Genomic DNA, 20,632 nt, shown 5'->3' on the forward strand with positions numbered 1-20,632 from the left:
CACTGAGTATGTCAAAACTCGGCCGAACTCAATAAGACTATTAACAATCATGTTGGTGTCAAGTTCAATAATCTGACATAACCAACCAACACCCCACCCTGGCATGTAGAAACATAGAAACATAGAAACATAGAAAATAGATGCAGGAGTAGGCCATTCGGCCCTTCGAGCCTGCACCACCATTCAATAAGATCATGGCTGATCATTCCCTCAGTATCCCTTTCCTGCTTTCTCTCCATACCCCTTGATCCCCATAGCCGTAAGGGCCATATCTAACTCCCTCTTGAATATATCCAATGAACTGGCATCAACAACTCTCTGCGGCAGGGAATTCCACAGGTTAACAACTCTCTGAGTGAAGAAGTTTCTCCTCATCTCGGTCCTAAATGGCCTACCCCTTATCCTAAGACTGTGTCCCCTGGTTCTGGACTTCCCCAACATCGGGAACATTCTACCCGCATCTAACCTGTCCCGTCCCGTCAGAATCTTATATGTTTCTATGAGATCCCCTCTCATCCTTCTAAACTCCAGTGTATAAAGGCCCAGTTGATCCAGTCTCTCCTCATATGTCAGTCCTGCCATCCCGGGAATCAGTCTGGTGAACCTTCGCTGCACTCCCTCAATAGCAAGAACGTCCTTCCTCAGATTAGGGGACCAAAACTGAACACAATATTCCAGGTGAGGCCTCACCAAGGCCCTGTACAACTGCAGTAAGACCTCCCTGCTCCTATACTCAAATCCCCTAGCTAAAAAGGCCAACATACCATTTGCCTTCTTCACCACCTGCTGTACCTGTATGCCAACTTTCAATGACTGATGAACCATGACACCCAGGTCTCGTTGCATCTCCCCTTTTCCTAATCTGCCGTCATTCAGATAATATTCTGTCTTAGCGTTTTTGCCCCCAAAGTGGATAACCTCACATTTATCCACATTATACTGCATCTGCCATGCATTTGCCCACTCACCTAACCTGTCCAAGTCACCCTACAGCCTCCTAGCATCCCCCTTACAGCTCACACCGCCAACCAGTTTAGTGTCATCTGCAAACTTGGAGATATTACACTCAATTCCTTCATCCAAATCATTGATGTATATTGTAAAGAGCTGGGGTCCCAGCACTGAGCCCTGCGGCACCCCACTAGTCACTGCCTGCCATTCTGTAAAGGACCCGTTTATCCCAACTCTCTGCTTCCTGTCTGCCAACCAGTTCCCTATCCACGTCAGTATATTATCCCCAATAACATGTGCTTTGATTTTGCACACCAATCTCTTGTGTGGGACCTTGTCAAAAGCCTTTTGAAAGTCCAATACAACACATCCACTGGTTCTCCCTTGTCCACTCTACTAGTTACATCCTCAAAAAATTCTAGAAGATTTGTCAAGCATGATTTTCCTTTCATAAATCCATGCTGACTTGGACCGATCCTGTCACTGCTTTCCAAATGCGCTGCTATTTCATTCTTAATAATTGATTCCAACATTTTCCCCACGACTGATGTCAGGCTAACCAGTCTGTAATTATCCGCTGTCTTTCTCCCTCCCTTTTTAAAATGTGGTGTTACATAAGCTACACTCCCGTCCATAGGAACTGATCCAAAGTCGATAGACTGTTGGAAAATGATCACCAATGCATCCACTATTTCTAGGGCCACTTCCTTAAGTACTCTGGGATGCAGACTATCAGGCCCCGGGGATTTATCAGCCTTCGATCCCATTAATTTCCCTAACACAATTTTCCGCCTAATAAGGATATCCTTCAGTTTCTCCTTCTCACTAGACCCTCGGTCCTCTAGTACTTCCGGAAGGTTATTTGTGTCTTTATTCGTGAAGACAGAACCAAAGTATTTGTTCAATTGGTCTGCCATTTCTTTGTTCCCCATTATAATTTCACCTGAATCAAACTGCAAGGGACCTACGTTTGTTTTCACTAATCTTTTTCTTTTCACATACCTCTTGAAGTTTTTGCAGTCAGTTTTTATGTTCCCGGCAAGCTTCTTCTCATACTCTATTTTCTCCCTCTTAATAAAACCCTTTATCCTCCTCTACTGAATTCTAAATTTCTCCCAGTCCTCAGGTTTGTTGCTTTTTCTGGCCAATTTATATGCCTCTTCCTTGGATTTAACACTAACCTTAATTTCCCTTGTTAGCCATGGTTGAGCCACCTTCCCCGTTTTATTTTTACTCCAGACAGGAATGTACAATTGCTGAAGTTCATCCATGTAATCTATAAATGTCTGCCATTGCCTATCCACCATCAACCCTTTAAGTATAATTTTCCAGTCTATCCTAGCCAATTCACGCCTCATACCATCAAAGTTACCTTTCCTTAAGTTCAGGACCCTAATTTCTGAATTAACTGTGTCACTCTCCATCTTGATAAAGAATTCTACCATATTATGGTCACTCTTCCCCAAGGGGCCTCGCACAACAAGATTGCTAATTAGTCCTTTCTCATTACACATCACCCAGTCTAGGATGGCCAGCTCTCTAGTTGGTTCCTCGACATATTGGTCTAGAAAGCCATCCCTAATACACTCCAGGAAATCCTCCTCCACCCCATTGCTACCAGTTTGGTTAGCCCAATCTATATGTAGATTAAAGTCTCCCATGAAAACTGCTGTACCTTTATTGCACGCATCCCTAATTTCTTGTTTGATGCCATCCCCAACCTCCCTACTACTGTTTGGTGGTCTGTACACAACTCCCTGAATGTTGAATACCCCTGGATGTTGAGTTCCCAGCCTTGGTCACCCTGGAGCCATGTCTCAGTAATCCCAATTATATCATAATCATTAATAGCTGCCTGCGCAGTTAATTCATCCACCTTATTACGAATACTGTAAAGTCTTAGTCAGCTTCAGGGGACAGTATACCTGGAGCCATTGGACAGAATGAGAGCCATTGCAACATTAACCCCATTTTCTGCCCTGTGGTATTCCGCAGCTCTACCCTTACAGATTCCACATCATCCAGGCTAATGTCCCTCCTTACTATTGCATTAATTTTCTCTTTAACCAGCAACACTATCCCACCTCCTTTTCCTTTCTGTCTATCCTTCCTGAATGTTGAATACCCCTGGATGTTGAGTTCCCAGCCTTGGTCACCCTGGAGCCATGTCTCAGTAATCCCAATTATATCATAATCGTTAATAGCTGCCTGCGCAGTTAATTCATCCACCTTATTACGAATACTGTAAAGTCTTAGTCAGCTTCCTGGAGCCATTGCAAAGTTAACCCCATTGTCACCAAGGCAATGTCAGGCTAAAAGACCGCTGGTAACTACATCCTGTCACCAAGCAGGTGAGAGTGGCCCCTGTCAGGCAGAAGTAAATCTACTGCTAACTTGAACTCCCTCGCCAGGCGATGGAAGTTGAGGTGGTGAATGTAGACTTGCACCTCACACGACCCTCAACACCCCAGAAAAAGCATGGCCTGTGGTAGTACGGGAGGCCAAGCCTCCAAGAATGTCCTGGAGTCTCAAGGAATAAAGATTAATCACCGGGCACTGCTGCAAGAACTCGGGAGAAAACTCATAGGGTTCACCTGAGAGGGCGTTGAGTCAGAAGGATCGGGGTTCAAAACCCACTCCAGAGACTTGAGCATAAAATCTAGTGGGATACTCCAGTGTAATACTGAGGGAGTGCTGAATTGTTGGAGGTGCTGTCTTTCAGATGAGACATTAAACCGAGGCCCTGTCTGCTCTCTCAGGTGGACACAAAAGATCCCATGGCACTATTTCAACGAAGAGCAGAAGTGTTCTCCCTGGTGTCCTGGCCAATATTTATCCCTCAACTAACACCTATAAACAGATTATCTGGTTATTTTCAAATTGTGGGAGCTTGCTGTGCACAAATTGGCTGCCGGGTTTCCCCACATTACAACAGTGACTACACTTCAAAAAGTACTTCATTGGCTGTAAAGTGCTTTGGGATATCCTGAAGTAATGAAAGGTGCTATATAAATGTAAGTCTTCAAAGAACAGTGTGAATTAATGCCAAGAGCCCGAAAAGTTATATTCTCAGAGCTGTCAATAGTTGGAAAACTTCTCTGCCTCTCTACCTGTCTCCCCTCCTTTAAGAGACTCCTTCATACCTACCTCGTTGATCAAGTTTTAGATCATCCGCCCTACCATCTTCTTATGTGGCTTGGTGTCAAATTGTGTTTTATAATGCTCCTGTGAAGCATCTTGGGACAGTTTTACTTCGTTAACGGCGCTATATAAATACAAGATGTTGTACTTTATATACAAACACAAAACATGTTTATTTTGACGGTGAGGCGCCTCAGTGTGGGTCAGACTTTGAATGAGTTGAGATGACTGGGTTTATTTGCAAGGAGCCTGCCCACTCGCTCCTGGCTACTGAAGTGCAGCCCACAGATGGAATTTGTGTTTTGGAAAGAGGAGGGAGAGAGAAAAACAACAGACTGTGCATTGGGGAATTACAGAGACATCTGGTCCTGATTTAGACAGATCTCTCACTGCTCGCGTGGAGAGGAGGCTAAGGCAGGCTTAGCATATCCGCCCAGCCTGCTGGATTCAAAGTTTGTGAAGAAAGTTCATTCTCTTTGGCTGTTTTGTTCACCTAAGGAAAATATTTCAGCAGGGAGGCCAGAAAGAAGATTGTTTTAAAAACGTGACACCGACATATTCAGCCGGAGTCTGGAAGTGACTTTGAGGTAAGTTGAAGAATGTTTAATGGCCAGTTTCAGACATCTGCAAAGGTTTTTTCTCTCTGTTACCCCGCCGCCGTGCAAGCTTGCCCCGGCCTGGGGTGTATCTAAGTAAGTTTTTGCGCTTGTACAACGCAGATTCTGCCTTGGAACTACACACAACGTCAGCACAGAATATGCCCCTTTAGACATTCCGGGCAGTCAGCAGCTTTCTTCCAGCGGAGATTGGAGCGGTGCAGCGTCAGCATTGCATAAAAACAAAACTCCACCAAAAAACAGAAAGGGCTCCCTTACTAAAACCTAGTGTGGCTTGGAGTGTAAGGCTCAAAGTGTGCACAATGGGAAAAGGTCCAGTCACTGAACAGCATTTGGGCCGCTGTCAGATTGAAGGATCTCCATTAATTTAGCACATGTTGTAACCCCCCACCATCTATATTCTTTTACAACTCTTATTTATTGAATGGTTATCGTGTCCCTGTGTCAAGATTTTTTTTCAAATATTGCAAGCTGACTCATGGCTCAGTGGGTAGCACTCTCGCCTCTGAGTCAGAAGGTTGTGGGTTCAAGTCCCACTCCAGAGACTTGAGCACAGAAATCTAGGCTGACACTCCAGTGCTGATGGAGTGCTGCACTGTCAGAGGTGCTGTCTTTTGGATGAGACGTTAAACCGAGGCCCCGTCTGCTCTCTCAGGTGGATGTAAAAGATCCCATGGCACTATTTTGAAGAAGAGCAGGGGAGTTATCCCCGGTGTCCTGGGGCCAATATTTATCCCTCAATCAACATCACTAAAACAGATTATCTGGTCATTGTCACATTGCTGTTTGTGGGAGCTTGCTGGCATAAATTGACTGCTGTGTTTCCCACATTACAACAGTGACTGCACTCCGAAAGTACTTCATTGGCTGCAACGTGCTTTGAGATGTCCCAAGGTTGTGAAAGGCGATATATAAATGCAGGTGTTCATTTTTTTTTCTTTTGACTTCGCTCACGGTTAGTCTGGGATAAGGTTTAGCTGCTAACCTGATTTGTCCCTTTTAAGGCCACTTCTGTGGTTTTCCCTGTCGAGAAGTGGTCTTATTAGGTCTTGAGGTCGGCAGAGGCTGAGTAAATTATTGCTGCTGAAACAGCTTATAGGAATAGGAGGAGGCCATTCAGCCCCTCAAGCCTGCTCCACCATTCAATGATGTCATGGCTGATCACCTTTTGTTTATTCATTCACCTCGGCTTTAGTGGTGAGGTCAGCATTTATTGCCCATCCCTAATTAAGAACCTAAGAATTAGGGGCAGGAGTAGACTATACGGCTCCGCCATTCAATAAGATCACGGCTGATCATCGATCTCAACTTTACTTTCCCGTCCGATCCCCATATCCCTTGATTCCCCTAGATCCCAAAAATCTATCGATCTCAGCCTTGAATATACTCAAAGACTGAGCATCCACAGACCTCTGGGGCAGAGAATTCCAAAGATTCACCACCCTCTGAGTGAAGAAATTCCTCCTCATCCCTGTCTTAAATGGCCAACCCCTTATCCTGAGACTGTGACCCCTGGTTCTAGACTCTCCAGCCCGGGGGAAACACCCTCCCTGCATCTACCCTGTCAATCCCCCTCAGAATGTTGTATGTTTCAATGAGATCACCTCTCATTCTTTTAAACTCCAGAGAGTATCGGCCCATTCTACTCAATCTCTCATCATAAGACAACCCTCTCATCCCAGGAATCAATCTGGTGAACCTCCATTATACCGCCTCCAAGGCAAGTATATCCTTCCTTAAATAAGGAGACCCAAACTGTGCACAGTACTCCAGGTGTGGTCTCACCAAGGCCCTGTACAATTGTAGCTAGACTTCCTTACTCTTATACTCCAACCCCCTGCAATAAAGGACAACATGCCATTTGCCTTCCTTATTGACAACCCCACAAGATGTCTGCGCTCCTCAAATTCTGCCCTCTTGAACATCCCTGCTTATAATCGCTCAATCATCGGTGGCCGTGCCTTCAGCTGCCTGGGCCCCAAGCTCTGGAACTCCCTCTCTGCCTCTCTACCTCTCTTTCCTCCTTTTACGACACTCCTTAAAACCTACCTCTTTGACTGAGCTTTTGGTCATCTGCCTTAATTTCTTCTTTTGTGTCAAACTTATCTGTTTTGTCTTGTAACACTGTTGTGAAGCACCTTGGGATATTTTACTACATTAAAAGTGCTATATAAATACAAGTTATTATTATTGCTTGCTGTACCTGCATGCCAGCTTTCTGTGTTCCTTGCACAAGGACACATAAATAGAAACATAGAAACATAGAAATTTACAGCGCAGAAGGAGGCCATTCCGGTCCATCGTGTCCCGTCGGCCGACAAAGAGCCACACGGCCCTCGGTCAGCAGCCCTGAAGGTTACATATAAACCTATGAACAATGATGGAAAGACAAAGAGCACCCAGCCCAACCAGTCCGCCTCACACAACTACGACACCCCTTATACTGAAACATTCTACACTCCACCCCAACCGGAGCCATGTGATCTCCTGGGAGAGGAAAAAAACAGATAAAAACCCAGGCCAATTTAGGGAGAAAAAATCTGTGAAAATTCCTCTCTGACCCATCCAGGCGATCGACACTAGTCCAGGAGATCACCCTGGCCGTATTCGATTCCCTGCAGTACTTACCATTAGATCTGCAAACAAGAGGTCATCCAGTCTAATCCCAATTACCAGCTCTAGGTCCGTAACCCTGCAGGTTACTGCACTTTAAATGCCCATCCAACCATCTCTTAAAAGTGGTGAGGGTTTCTGCATCCATCACTCTTCCAGGCAGCGAGTTCCAGATCCCCACAACCCTCTGTGTAAAGAAGCCGCCTCAAATCCCCTCTAAACCTTCTACCAACCAACTTAAAACTATGCCCACTCGTAATAGACCCCTCCACCAATGGAAATAGGCCCTTACTATCCACTATGTTCAGGTCCCTCAATATTTTGTACACCTCAGAGGTCTCCTCTCAACCTCCTCTGTTCCAATGAGAACAATCCCAGCCTATCCAATCTGTCCTCATAACTAAGATTCTCCATTCCAGGCAGCATCCTAGTAAATCTCCTCCTCACCCTCTCTAGTGCAATCACATCCTTCCTATAATACGGCGACCAGAACTGCACGCAGTACTCCAGCTGTGGCCCAACCAAAGTATTATACAATTTAAGCATAACCTCCCTGCTCTTATATTCTATGCCTTGGCCAATAAAGGCAAGCATTCCATATGCCTTCTTAACCACCTTATCCACCTGGCCTGCTACTTTCAGGGATCTGTGGACAAGCACTCCAAGGTCCCTTTGTTCATCTACACTATTAAGTTGCCGACTGCTTAATGTGTATACCCTTTCCTTATCAGCCCTCCCAAAGTGCATCACCTCACACTTCTCTGAATTACATTCCATTTGCCACTGCTCTGCCCACCTGACCAGTAGATTGATATCCTCCTGCAGCCCATGACTTTCCTCTTCAGTATCAACCACACGGTCAATTTTAGTGTCATCTGCAAACTTCTTAATCATACTCCCTATATTCAAATCTAAATCGTTGATATATACCACAAAAAGCAAGGGTCCCAGTACTGAGTCCTGCGGGATCCCCTGGAAACATCCTTCCAGTCACAAAAACATCCATCAACCATTACCCTTTGCTTCCTTCCTCCAAAAAAATTTTGAATCCAACTTGCCACTTTGTCCTGGATCCCATGTAGGACCTTATCAAAAGCTTTGCTAAAGTCCAAATACACTACATCGTACGCACTAGCCTCATCGACCCTCTTAGTTACCTCCTCAAAAAATTCAATCAGGTTAGTCAACACAATCTTCCCTTAACAAATCCATGCTGACTGTCCCTAATTAATCCTTGCCTTTCCAAATGCAGATTTATCCTGTCTTTCAGGATTTTTTTCCAATAATTTTCCCACCACTGAGGTTAGGCTGACAGGCCTGTAATTACTCGACCTATCCCTTTCTCCCTTCTTAAACAAGGGTACTACAATAGCAGTCCTCCAATCCTCCGGCACCGTGCCCAAATCCAAAGAGGACTGGAAAATGATGGTCAAGGCCTCTGCTATTTCCTCATTTACTTCGCTCAACTTCATATTTCATCCAGGTCTGGGGACTTATCTACTTTCAAAGTTGCTAAAACCCTTAATACTTCCTCTCTTATTTCATCCAAATCTCTCTGAACACCAACATTTAAAAGTTTCTCACCACTTAAAAATATTCTGTTTCTTTATTCTTCCTTCCAAAGTGAATAACCTCACATTTCCCTACATTATACTCCATCTGCCACCTTACTGCCCACTCACTTAGTCGATCTATATCCCTTTGCAGACACTTTGTGTTCTCCTCACAGCTTACTGTCCCACCTAGCTTTGTATCATCAGCAAACTTGGTTACATTACACTCGATCCCTTCATCTAGGTCATTAATATAGATTGTAACTAGCTGAGGCCCCAGCACTGATCCCTGCAGCACCCCACTAGTTACAGCCTGCCAACCTGAAAAAGACCCGTTTATCCCTACTCTCTGTTTTCTGTCCATTAACTAATCCTCTGTCCATGCTAATACATTACCTCCAATCCCATGTACCCTTAACTTGTGTAGTAATCTTTTATGTGGCAACTTATTGAATGTCTTTTGGAAATCGAAATATATTACATCCACTGGTTCCCCTTTATTATCCTGCTAGTTACATCCTCAAAAAACTCTAATAAATTTGTCAGAAACGATTTCCCTTTGATAAAACGGTCCCAGCGGATTCTCTAAGTGCCCTGATGCCACTAGCATTTTCCCTGTCCCTGTTCCCTGTTTTCTCTCTCCCTCCTTTTTTGAACAGCGGGGTTACATTTGCTGCCTTCCAATCCGCTGGGACCGTTCTAGAATCTCGGGAATTTTGAAAGATCAAAACCAATGTATCCACTTTATCTGCAGCCTCCTCTTTTAGAACCTTAGGATGTAGGATGTCAGGTCCCTCGGGAGCCGACGCCTCACAACTTGAGCCTCCTCCGGGAAATCCCCTCCGTGCCTTTCAGTTCTGCGTGGAGGGGTTTCCTGTACGGGCTGCTCTTGCACACTATCCACCTTGCCATCTTCGTCTGCCGTCCGGACATGCCATGGCGTACCATCTTGCCGTCCGGAGGAGGCGGGGGTCCCCAATGGAGGGCACTTTACGCGGGAGTCCTCCCACTATTTATTGGGGACTTGGCCTGGAGGGTGGTGCACGGAGCAGTCCCGTGCAATAAATTTTTAAGTCGGTTCACGGGCTCCCAGGCCATCTGCAATTTCTGCGGTCTAGAGGAGTCCGTGTTCCATGTTTATGTACAGTATGTCAGGTTGCAGCCCCTCTTCCATTATTTAAAGGGGCTGCTCCTCAAATTCTGGTTGCACTTCAGTCCCACTCTCCTGATCTTTGGGCACCCTGTGCGGAGGGGAGCGGGTAGGTCCGAGAGCCTCCTCGTAGGACTGCTCCTGGGCCTGGCCAAGGATGCCATCAGCCGGTCCAGGCAGCGGGCGGTCGAGGGGGTTGTTCAGCCCGACTGCCTGCCTCTCTTCCGCGGTTACATCCGAGCCAAGGTGTTCCTGGAGATGGAGCACGCGGTGTCCACCGGTACGCTCGCGGCCTTCCGCGAGAGGTGGGCGCCGGAGGGACTGGAGTGCATCATTTCAACAGGGAACAGAATTTTATTTTGATTTGAAATGGTTCTATTAATTTGTGGGTTTTGGTGCCCTTACGAAAGGGGGCACTTGATTTAAAGTTATACTAAAAATAGTTGTAACAAGGCTGGATCAGCATGTGTTGGTTAACTCTGCCTTTGACCCTCTGTGTACAAGGCAATGGCACATGTCAGGAAGAAAGCCTCGTAGTCTCGAAGGAATAGAAAGAAATTTAAATATCAACATTAACGGCAATCTACAAACTCCGTACAGAATATCAACGGTGCCATTTAGCGAGTTAGCCGTGGCTCAGTGGGTAACACTCTCACCTCTGTATCTGATGATTGCTGGTCCAATTCCCACTCCTAGCCTAAAATTTAGAGTGACACTCCAATGCAGTATTGAAGGAGTGCTGCACTGTTGGAGGTGCTGTCTTTCTGATGGATGTTAATCCGAGGTTCTGTTGTGTCCGCAGAAGTTCAAAGGCAGTGTTAATCAGCCCTTGCCTTTCATAACCTCAGGACCTCCCAAAGCGACAGCCAGTGAAGTACTTTTGAAGTGTTGTAATGTAGGAGATGCAGCAGCCAATTTGTACACGGCAAGGTCCCACAAACAGCAATGTAATCATGACCTGATAATCTATTTTATGTGCTGGATAAATGTGGGGCAGGATGAACTGCCCTGCTCTTCTTCGAAGCCATGGAATCTTTTGCATCCCCCTGAGGGGGTCTCATCTGAAAGTGCAGCCCTCCTTCACTGCACTGGAGTGTCAGCCTAGATTTCGTGCTGGAGTGGGACTCAAAACCACAATTTTCTGACTCGGAGGTCAGAGTGCTGCCACAAAATGGGACTATTGCTATTCTTTGTAGAGTTTAGGGATTGATACTTAATGTTGTCATGTGTCTACAGCCGCTCTTTCAGTGTAGAAAGGCAGGGGTTTGGCTTTAACTGATGATAAAGATAGAAAGACTTGCATTTATATAGCGCCTTTCACGACCACCAGACGTCTCAAAACCAATGAGGAACTATTGGAATGCAGTCACTGTTGTAATGTAGGAAACGCGGCAGCCAATTTGCGCACAGCAAGCTCCCACAAACAGCAATGTAATAATGACCAGATAATCTGTTTTTTAGTGATAAATATTGGCCAGGACACCAGGGATAACTCCCCTGTTCTTCTTCGAAATAGTGTCGTGGGATCTTTTACGTCCATTTGAGAGAGCAGACGGGGCCTCGGTTTAACGTCTCATTCGAAAGACAGCACCTCTGACAGTCAAGCACTCCCTCGGTATTGCACTGGGAGTGTCGGCCTAGATCTTTGTGCTCAGGTCCCTGGAGTGGGATTGAAACCCACAACCTGCTGAAGGTGAATGTGCTGCCCACTGAGCCACAGTTATAGTGCCCCTGTATACAGCTCTTGACGATGAGAATCTATCATATATCATGACTGGAGAGGGTGAACCCTAGCATGGGTTAAGTCACGTCAGCAAGTCCACTCCTCTGTATGGCTTTCTATGAATGTATTGGGCCTGAGTAGACGGTTTGGGGTTTCTCCGCAGTCTGACAAGATTCCATCGCTGGGTGGATATGCATTTTGTGCCACAGTTGAGTGTCTGATGGCCACAAATTGGGCCAAACTTTCTTAAGAATTCCCATTGGACCACCAGATTTTCCAGTTATCTTTTCCACTTGTTTATCCCATTTTACATCAGATTCATTTTAAACGGTATTTTCAATTCCTTTAGCCATTTGTGGTTGCCACAGTTAGAAAATAGTTAGCTCTAAAAATCAGTTACTATTTGCTTGGGGTTCAGTGAGTAGAGGTCTCAAAGATAGGCACAGAAGTGAGATTTCACTATTCTTGGTTTTACCATTCATTCCCTTCTTCCAAGGTGTCAGCCATGGCTCAGTGGGCAGCACTCTCGCCTCTGAGTCAGCAGGTTGTGGGTTCAAATCCTACTCCACGGGCTTGAGTGCAATCCAGGCTGACACTCTCAGTGCCAGTACTGAGGGAGTGCTGCATTGTCGGAGGTGCCATCTCTCGAATGAAACTTTAAACTGAGACCCTGTGTGCCTTCTCAGTGGACATAAAATATCCTATCTGGAAGAAGAGCAGAAGTGTTCTCCCTGGTGTCCTGGCAAATATTTATCCCTCAACCAACACATATAAACAGTTATCTGGTTATTTTCACATTGTTGGATCTTGCTGTGTAATAAATTGTCTGCTGCGTTTCCCACATTACAACAGCGTCTACACTTCAAAAAGTACTTCATTGGCTGTAAAGTACTTTGGGACATCCTGAAGTAATGAAAGACGCGATATAAATGCAAATCTTTCTTCACTGTACAGCATGAAATAATGTCAAGAGCCTGAAAAGTTATATTCTCAGAGCTGTCAATATTCGGAACTCCTCTTCACCTCTGTACCTCTCTCTCCTCCTTTAAGAGGCTCCTTAAAATCCACCTCTTTGACCAAGCTTTGGGACACCTGCCCTAATGTCTCCTTACTTGGCTCGGTGGCAAATCACTAAAGCAGGTGATCTGGTCAGTTATCTCCTTTCCGTCTGTGGGAGCTTGCTGTGCTCAAATTGGCTGCCGCCTTGTAACAGGGTCTACACTTCAAAATAACTACTGAATTGGCTGTAAATGGTTTTTGTAACTTTCATGTCCACTGAAGAAGGCAGACGGGGTGGTGGTTTAACCTTTCATCCGAAAGACTGAGGAGAACTCCTCTGCTCTTCCAATAGTTAGAGTAATTGCCACCTTACACTATCATTTATAGTTAGGCTAAAATGCTATTGGAAACACTGTGGGGTGAAATTCAACTGGGGTCGGGTTATAAAGTGGTGATGGGTGGGGGGACACCCGTTATATAATCCCGCTGCATTTTCCTATCGGGATGTATATAGCGGGCAGCTACCCATGGTGCACCAGTTCGTGAGCGACTCAAAGGGGACTCCTGGAGGTCACTCGGAAACAACGTTCTCACCTTTTATTTTTGTGGGTCCAGAAGGAGCTCCCGGTGAGCTCACAAAAAGCTGCGGCCCCTTCTGCTGGCCGGTCCCTGGATTGCAGGCACAGCAAGCAATGAGAAAGCAGGTCCGCCTTTACTGCAACAAGGTTGGAGTATGTTTTAGAAAATAGGTGCAGGAGTAGGCCATTCGGCCCTTCGAGCCTGCACCACCATTCAATGAGTTCATGGCTGAACATGCAACTTCAGTACCCCATTCCTGCTTTCTCGCCATTCTCCTTGATCCCCCTAGTAGTAAGGACTACATCTAACTCCTTTTTGAATATATTTAGTGAATTGCCCTCAACAACTTTCTGTGGTAGAGAATTCCACAGGTTCACCACTCTCTGGGTGAAGAAGTTTCCCCTCATCTCGGTCCTAAATGGCTTACCCCTTATCCTTAGACTGTGACCCCTGGTTCTGGACTTCCCCAACATTGGGAACATTCTTCCTGCATCTAGCCTGTCTAAACCCATCAGAATTTTAAACGTTTCTATGAGATCCCCTCTCATTTTTCTGAACTCCAGTGAATACAAGCCCAGTTGATCCAGTCTTTCTTGATATGTCAGTCCCGCCATCCCGGGAATCAGTCTGGTAAACCTTCGCTGCACTCCCTCAATAGCAAGAATGTCCTTCCTCAAGTTAGGAGACCAAAACTGTACACAATGGTGGGAGATTGGGAAATGGTGTTCAGAGGGACCTTGTACACCAATCACTGAAGGTTAACATGCCGGTACAGCAAGCAATTAAGAAAGCAAATGGTGTGTTGGCCTTTATTACAAGAGGACTTGAGTGTTAGAGTAAAAATATCTTATTGCAATTATATAGGGCCCTGGTGAGACCACACCTGGAGTATTGTGCACAGTTTGGGTCTCCTTACCTAAGGAAGGATATACTTGCCATAGAGGGAGTGCAACAAAGGTTCACCAGACTGATTCCTGGGATGGGGGGATTGTCCTATGAGGAGAGATTGAATAGACTGGGCCGATATTCTCTAGAGTTTAGAAGAATGAGAGGTGATCTCATTGAAACAGACACAATTCTTGACAGGGTAGATGCAGGGAGGATGTTTCCCCCGGGCTGGGGAGTCTAGAACCGGGGGTCACAGTCTCAGGATAAGGGGTTGGCCATTTAGGACTGAGATGAGGAGGAATTTCTTCACTGAGGGTGGTGAATCTTTGGAATTCTCTGCCCCAGAGGGCTGTGGAGGCTCAGTCGTTGAGTATATTCAAGGCTGAGATCGATAGATTTTTGGACTCTCGGGGAATCGAGGGATATGGGGATCGGGCGGGAAAGTGGGGTTGAGGTCGAAGATCAGCCGTGATCTTACTGAATGGTGGAGCAGGCTCGAGGGGCCGAATGGCCGACTCCTGCTCCTAATTCTTAAAATTCCAGACCCGAGCTGCCGGTTGTCTCCATGTTTGAGCTGGCCCCGTTCCCGCCGGAGAGCCGCTGCCAGCTGCCCGTTTAGTGCCTGTTTGGTGCTCATGGGTTCCCGGCGGCACTTGGATGAAGGGCCAAAGCTGATTGTGGATCGAGCCACAAGTCGGCACAGACTGGTCATGGAACGAATGCTCTGCCGACTTTGCAGCAGTATTGACGGGGGTTGCGATTCATAAGAGCAGAAGAATTAGGAGCAGGAGTCGGCCATTTGGCCCCTCGAGCCTGCTCCGCCATTCAATGGGATCACGGCTGATCTTCGACCTCAACTCCACTTTCCCGCCCGATCCCCATATCCCTCGATGCCCCTCGACTCCAAAAATCTATCTCACAGCCTTGAATATACTCAACGAATCAGCGTCCAATGCCTCCTCCCCCTACCCCCCTCAATACTCCCCGTACACACAATCCTGTTCGAGTCGAATGAGATTTTATTGTTGCTCTCATTTCTCAGGCTCGCTGTTAATGAATGCTTGGCTTTGCCTTACTGTCCCCACAGATCGGAGCATTTGCTAAGCAACGGAGAAAAAAATGGCATTAATTAGAAAAAGTAAGTATGCTGCGAAGCAGCGATTCTCATATTTCTTGACTTCAAACAAATATTGGGATAGATTCATCGTAAAGGTGGCATCCGGGCACTCGGGCAGCTAAATAGGAGTGGGTCAGTTACCCACTCCGTACCTGTTCCCTGGGGAATTATAACGCCGCTGTTTTGAACATGGTCGAGGGACCTGCCTAATTCAGGCCCGAGTCAGACGCGGGAATGCAAATCAAGGTCCAACTGCATCATTAGCACGTCGGTGGTCTTTTAACATCTGGACTGAGCTGAACGCCTGGCTCAGTAACATGCTCCTCGGGGGCCCTGCGTGGGACGTCATGGTTACCTGCTGAGCCCAGCTTCCCAACCCCTCCCCCAACGCTATCGTCCCACCAGCAAACCCCTGCCAATACCGTGGGGCAGGTTAACCGCGGAGCAGATTAATCACGGGGCCGATACCACCGGCAGATTAACCGTGGGGCCTATACTGCGGGGCGGATTAACGGTGGGGTGAATTAACTGCGGGGCTGATACCGTGGAGAGGATTAACCGCGGGTGGGATTAACCGCGGGGGGATTAATCGCGGGAGGGATTAAACGTGGGTCCGATACTGCGGGGGGATTAACCGCGGGGCGGATGGGGCTGCAGCCCCGGACCCACAAAATAAATATAAGGCCTCCCAAATAAGCTGAATAGAATCGACAATAAGAGGAAAAACAAGACCGAGGAAAATAGATTCACTTGTTTATATCAATATACAGAAGTACCTATATACACTACTGTACCGATAGACAGGAGTGTGTCTGTGTGTGTGTCTGTGTGTCTGTCTGTCTCTGTGTCTGTGTGTGTGTCTGTGTCTGAATGTGTGTGTGTGTATTGACACATGCGGCAGAACCTGGTCTCCAGTGGTCTTGGATCCCCTGCCACTGGTCCAAGACCTCGCTCCGTCAAGCCCGTGTGGTGGCTGGTGTGTAACGGCCAACCCAAGTTAAAAGAATTCACGCACAGGCACCTTCCATTGTTTAAAATCAGTTCATCAGTCACCCGAGTACTCATTTTTATTGTGGAACCACGTCTTCCACTTCGGGTGGTCTTTGGCCAGGGACTCCCAGGTGTCGGTGGGGAAGTTGTCCTTTATCAGGGAGGTTTTGAGGGTGTCCTTGTAATGTTTCCTCTGCCCACCTGGGGCTCATTTGCCGCGACGGAGTTCCGAGTAGAGCGCTTTGGGAGTCTCGTATCTGGCATGCGGACAATGTGGCCTGCCCAGCAGAGCTGGTCGAGTGTGGTCAGTGCTTCGATGCTGGGGATGTTGGCCTGGTCGAGGCCGCTAACGTTTGTCTTATGGATGTTTAGTGTAAGGCCCATGCTTTCGTACGCCTCAGTAAATACTCAGTGGGCCTTACGCACTTTCATACTTTACAAAGAAGCTGGCTAATGTACAGCAACAAAACCAGTAAATGTGTTTTTAATGATTTTTTTAAAGTAATTTTCAGTTATTTAAACTCACAGGTGGTGGACCAGACACGCTGATTTAGAAAAGTTAATTTTTTAATGATAAACCCATTTCAGCTGTATTTAAAAAACTGGCCAGGAATATTTCCCAACGCAAAAAATAAAACGATTGCATTCTGAGAACGCTGCCCCATTGCCCTGGTTCATGGAAGATTTTACAGTCGGCGATATGCAAATAAGTTTGAGCAGGAACTTGAGCAAAAATTTCAATTCTGAAAACTAGGGGAATTTGCGCGCAGATTGCCGATTATGCCCAGAGTAAACCCGACCCCTTTTTATGTCCTGATTCTTTTCCCTGAAAAAGTGGCGAAAGAATCCTGAACCATTCCAGGGAGCCTTTTGTCAACATTGAAGAATAGGTTATATAGAGGCACTGGGGAGGGTGCTAAAATCATTTACAAAGGTGATACCAGAAATGCGAGGGTATACACATCAGGAAAGGATGAACACGCTGGGTCCCTTTTCTCTTGAAAAAGGAATGTCTTTAAAATGATGAAAGGTTTTGATGGAGTGGATACAGAGAGAGTGTTTCCATTTGTGGGGAAGAGCTTAACTAGAGGCCATCAATATAAGATAGTCATCCAGAAATCCAATGGGGAATTCAGGAGGAACTTCTTTACCCAGAGAGCGGTGAGAATGTGGAACTCGCTGCCACAGGGAGGGGTTGAGGCGAATAGTATCGATGTATTTAAGAGGAGGTTGGATAAACATATGGGGGAGAAGGGAATAGAGGGTTACGCTGATAGATTTAAATGAGGAAAGATGGGAGGAGGCTCGAGTGGAGCATAAACGCCGGCATGGACTGGTTGTGCCCAATGGACAGTTTCTGTGCCGTATATTCGATAATCCAATGTAAACCTATGTAACAGGTTAGATAGGTGGTTGAAGCAATAGGGGGATAAAGAGATATTGGGACTGGGCAGGCACACAGGATTAGACCACTGCTGGTTAACACCAACATGGATGGGAAGGGCTGAACGGCCTGTTTCCATATTAATCTTCATGTGAATCTATGTAAAAGAGCTGTCTGGATTCTGATTGGTTGTTTCCTGTGGTGGTCTGCCTGGGCCTTACTCAGTAAAATTCCACCTGAGCCGAGCTTTTTGCCCGACCCCTCATCTGACCACCCCACATCACAATGCACTACACCGCTCTCCAGCCCTACAAACACCCCCGAGATCTCTGCGCTCCTCCAATTCGGGACCCTTGTGCATCCCCGGATTTAATCGCTCCACCATTGGCGGCCATGCCATCAACTGCCAGAGTCCCAAGCTCTGGAGTTCTCTCAGTGGCTCAGTGGGCCTCTGAGTCAGAAGGTTGTGGGTTCAAGTCCCACTCCAGGGACTTGAGTACAAAAAAATCTAGGTGCAGTGCTCAGGGAGCGCTGAGGGATGTCCCGTCTGATTTCTCCGGTGGATGTAAAAGATCCCAGGGCACTATTTTGAAGAAGAGCAGGGGAGTTATCCCCGGTGTCCTGGGGCCAATATTTATCCCTCAATCAACATCACTAAAACAGATTATCTGGGTCATTATCACATCACTGTTTGTGGGAGCTTGCTGTGCGTAAATTGACTGCCGCGTTTCCCACATTACAACAGTGACTACACTCCAAAAGTACTTCATTGGCCGTAAAGCGCTTTGGGACATCCGGTGGTCATGAAAAGGCGCTTTATAAATCCAAGTCTTTTTAAAGTCTTTTTCCCTAAACCTCTTTACCTCTCTACCTCTCTCCTTTTAAGACGCTCCTTAAAACCTACCTCCTTTAATCAAGCTTTTGGCCACCTGCCCTAATATCCCCTAGCTCTGTGTCAAATTTTTGATAACCTCCTGTGAAGTACCTTGGGACATTTTATTACATTAATCATCATCATAGGCAGCCCCTCGGAATCGAGGAAGACTTACTTTCACTCCTGAAGTGAGTCCTTAGGTGGCTGAACAGTCCAATACAAGAGCCACGGTCCCTGTCACAGGTGGGACAGACAGTCGTTGAGGGAAGGGGAGGGTGGGACTGGTTTGCCGCACGCTCTTTCCGCTGCCTGCCCTTGGTTTCTGCATGCTCTCGGCGACGAGACTCGAGGTGCTCAGCACCCTCCCAGATGAACTTCCTCCACTTAGGACAGTCATTGGCCAGGGACTCCCAGGTGTCGGTGTGGATTTGCATTTTATCAGGGAGGTTTTGAGGGTGTCCCTGTAACGTTTCCAATGCCCATCTTTGGCTCGTTTGCCGTGAAGGAGCTCAAGCACAGAGCGCTTGCTTTGGGAGTCTCGTGTCTGGCATGCAAACAATGTGGCCTGCCCAACGGAGCTGATCAAGTGTGGTCAGTGCTTCAATGCTGGGGATGTTGCCCTGATCGAGGACGCTGATGTTGGTGCGTCTGTCCTCCCAGCGGATTTGTAGGATCTTGCGGAGACATCGTTGGTGGTATTTCTCCAGCAACTTGAGGTGTCTACTGTCATGTATTCAACCAGCATTGTAACCCATGTATAAACTGACCTAAGTTGTACACTGTGAGAACACTGACCACTAGGTGGGAGACACTCCTAACCTGGACCTTCAGGTATAAAAGGGGAAACTCCACCCACCTTCATCACTTGAGTGCTAAGGAATAAAGGACAGGTCACAGACTGACCTCTCAAGCATGGGCCTTGTGTGCATTTATACTGTATAGTAAGGACGTATCAATGGCGACAAGAAACTGGGATTTAAACCACGCGAGCATGGCCACTAGCAGAACAGACGAGAGGTACTGTGTTAAGGAATGGTTGGGACAGAGATTCAACATTGTTAAAGCAGCACACAGTTCTCCAGGCAGACAAGGGCAGTCGGGCATGCCCCAACATGTAGTCGAACCCAGAGGGGGAGTTCGACAGAGACAATGGCAAGCTGAACAGCGATTCACGCCATTGCAAGGGACAATGCGGCCAGTAATGGGGCCATCAACACCTGTTAATGGTGCAGTCAAGGACAATAACAGGGGCAGTCAGGGACGATCGACTGGCAAGGGACCTTTTGTTTCAAACCACAACTCATGCTGGAGGCGTGGAGGTACACATTCAGCCGGAGTTTGCAGAGATGAGCAAAATACCTGCAGAAATTGCAGAAATGGACTCTGGGGGAAATCGCTGGAAGCTGAAGTTCAGCGAGTTCATGTGGAGCACATATACAGTTCATACACCAGGACGCCACCGATAATGATGAAAGTGCTCCTCAATGGCATCCCAGTATCAATGGAGTTAGACATGGGTGCCAGCCAGTCCCTGATGGGTATCAAACAGTTCGAAAAATTGTGGGCATCCAAGGCCAGGAGGCCAAAATTATCGCCGATTACAGCTACGGACTTGCACAAAGCAGATCATTCCGGTGCTAGGCAGCGCCACGGTAGTCATGACCCACAAAGATTAGGAGAACAGGTTGCCACTCTGGGGATGGTCCCGCACTACTGGGGAGGAGTTGGCTTGCTGTCATGAACTGGAAATGGGGCGATGTCAATGCAATTTCCTCTGTGGAGCGAGTATCATGCTCACAGATCCTGGACAAATTTGACTCATTATTTCAACCCGGCATTGGCACTTTCATGGGGGCCAAGGTAGTGATTCATGTAAACCCGGACGCCAGGCCAGTACACCACAAGGCCAGAGCGGTGCCGTACGTGATGCGGGAAAAGATAGAATGCGAATTGGACCGCCTGCTGAGGGAAGGCATCATCTCGCCAGTCGAATTCAGTGACTGGGCGAGCCCGATTGTGCCGGTGCTCAAGGCGAATGGGTCGGTCAGGATAT

General features: G+C 46.9%; 1 protein-coding gene across 1 annotated transcript in view; it reads left to right on the forward strand.

Annotated features, from left to right (window-relative positions):
* Positions 1-4,505: 4,505 nt before the first annotated feature.
* glt8d2 (glycosyltransferase 8 domain containing 2) overlaps positions 4,506-20,632 on the forward strand; it is a 59,750-nt gene continuing 43,623 nt past the window's right edge. The window contains exons 1-2 of the mRNA XM_070900042.1: positions 4,506-4,679; positions 15,302-15,352. Of these exons, the coding sequence (XP_070756143.1) occupies positions 15,334-15,352 (19 nt within the window). The 5' untranslated portion in view covers positions 4,506-4,679; positions 15,302-15,333. The remainder of the gene's footprint in view (positions 4,680-15,301; positions 15,353-20,632) is intronic.

This window comes from Pristiophorus japonicus, chromosome 15 (genome assembly GCF_044704955.1).
Source record: "Pristiophorus japonicus isolate sPriJap1 chromosome 15, sPriJap1.hap1, whole genome shotgun sequence".
NCBI classification, from domain to species: Eukaryota; Metazoa; Chordata; class Chondrichthyes; family Pristiophoridae; genus Pristiophorus; species Pristiophorus japonicus.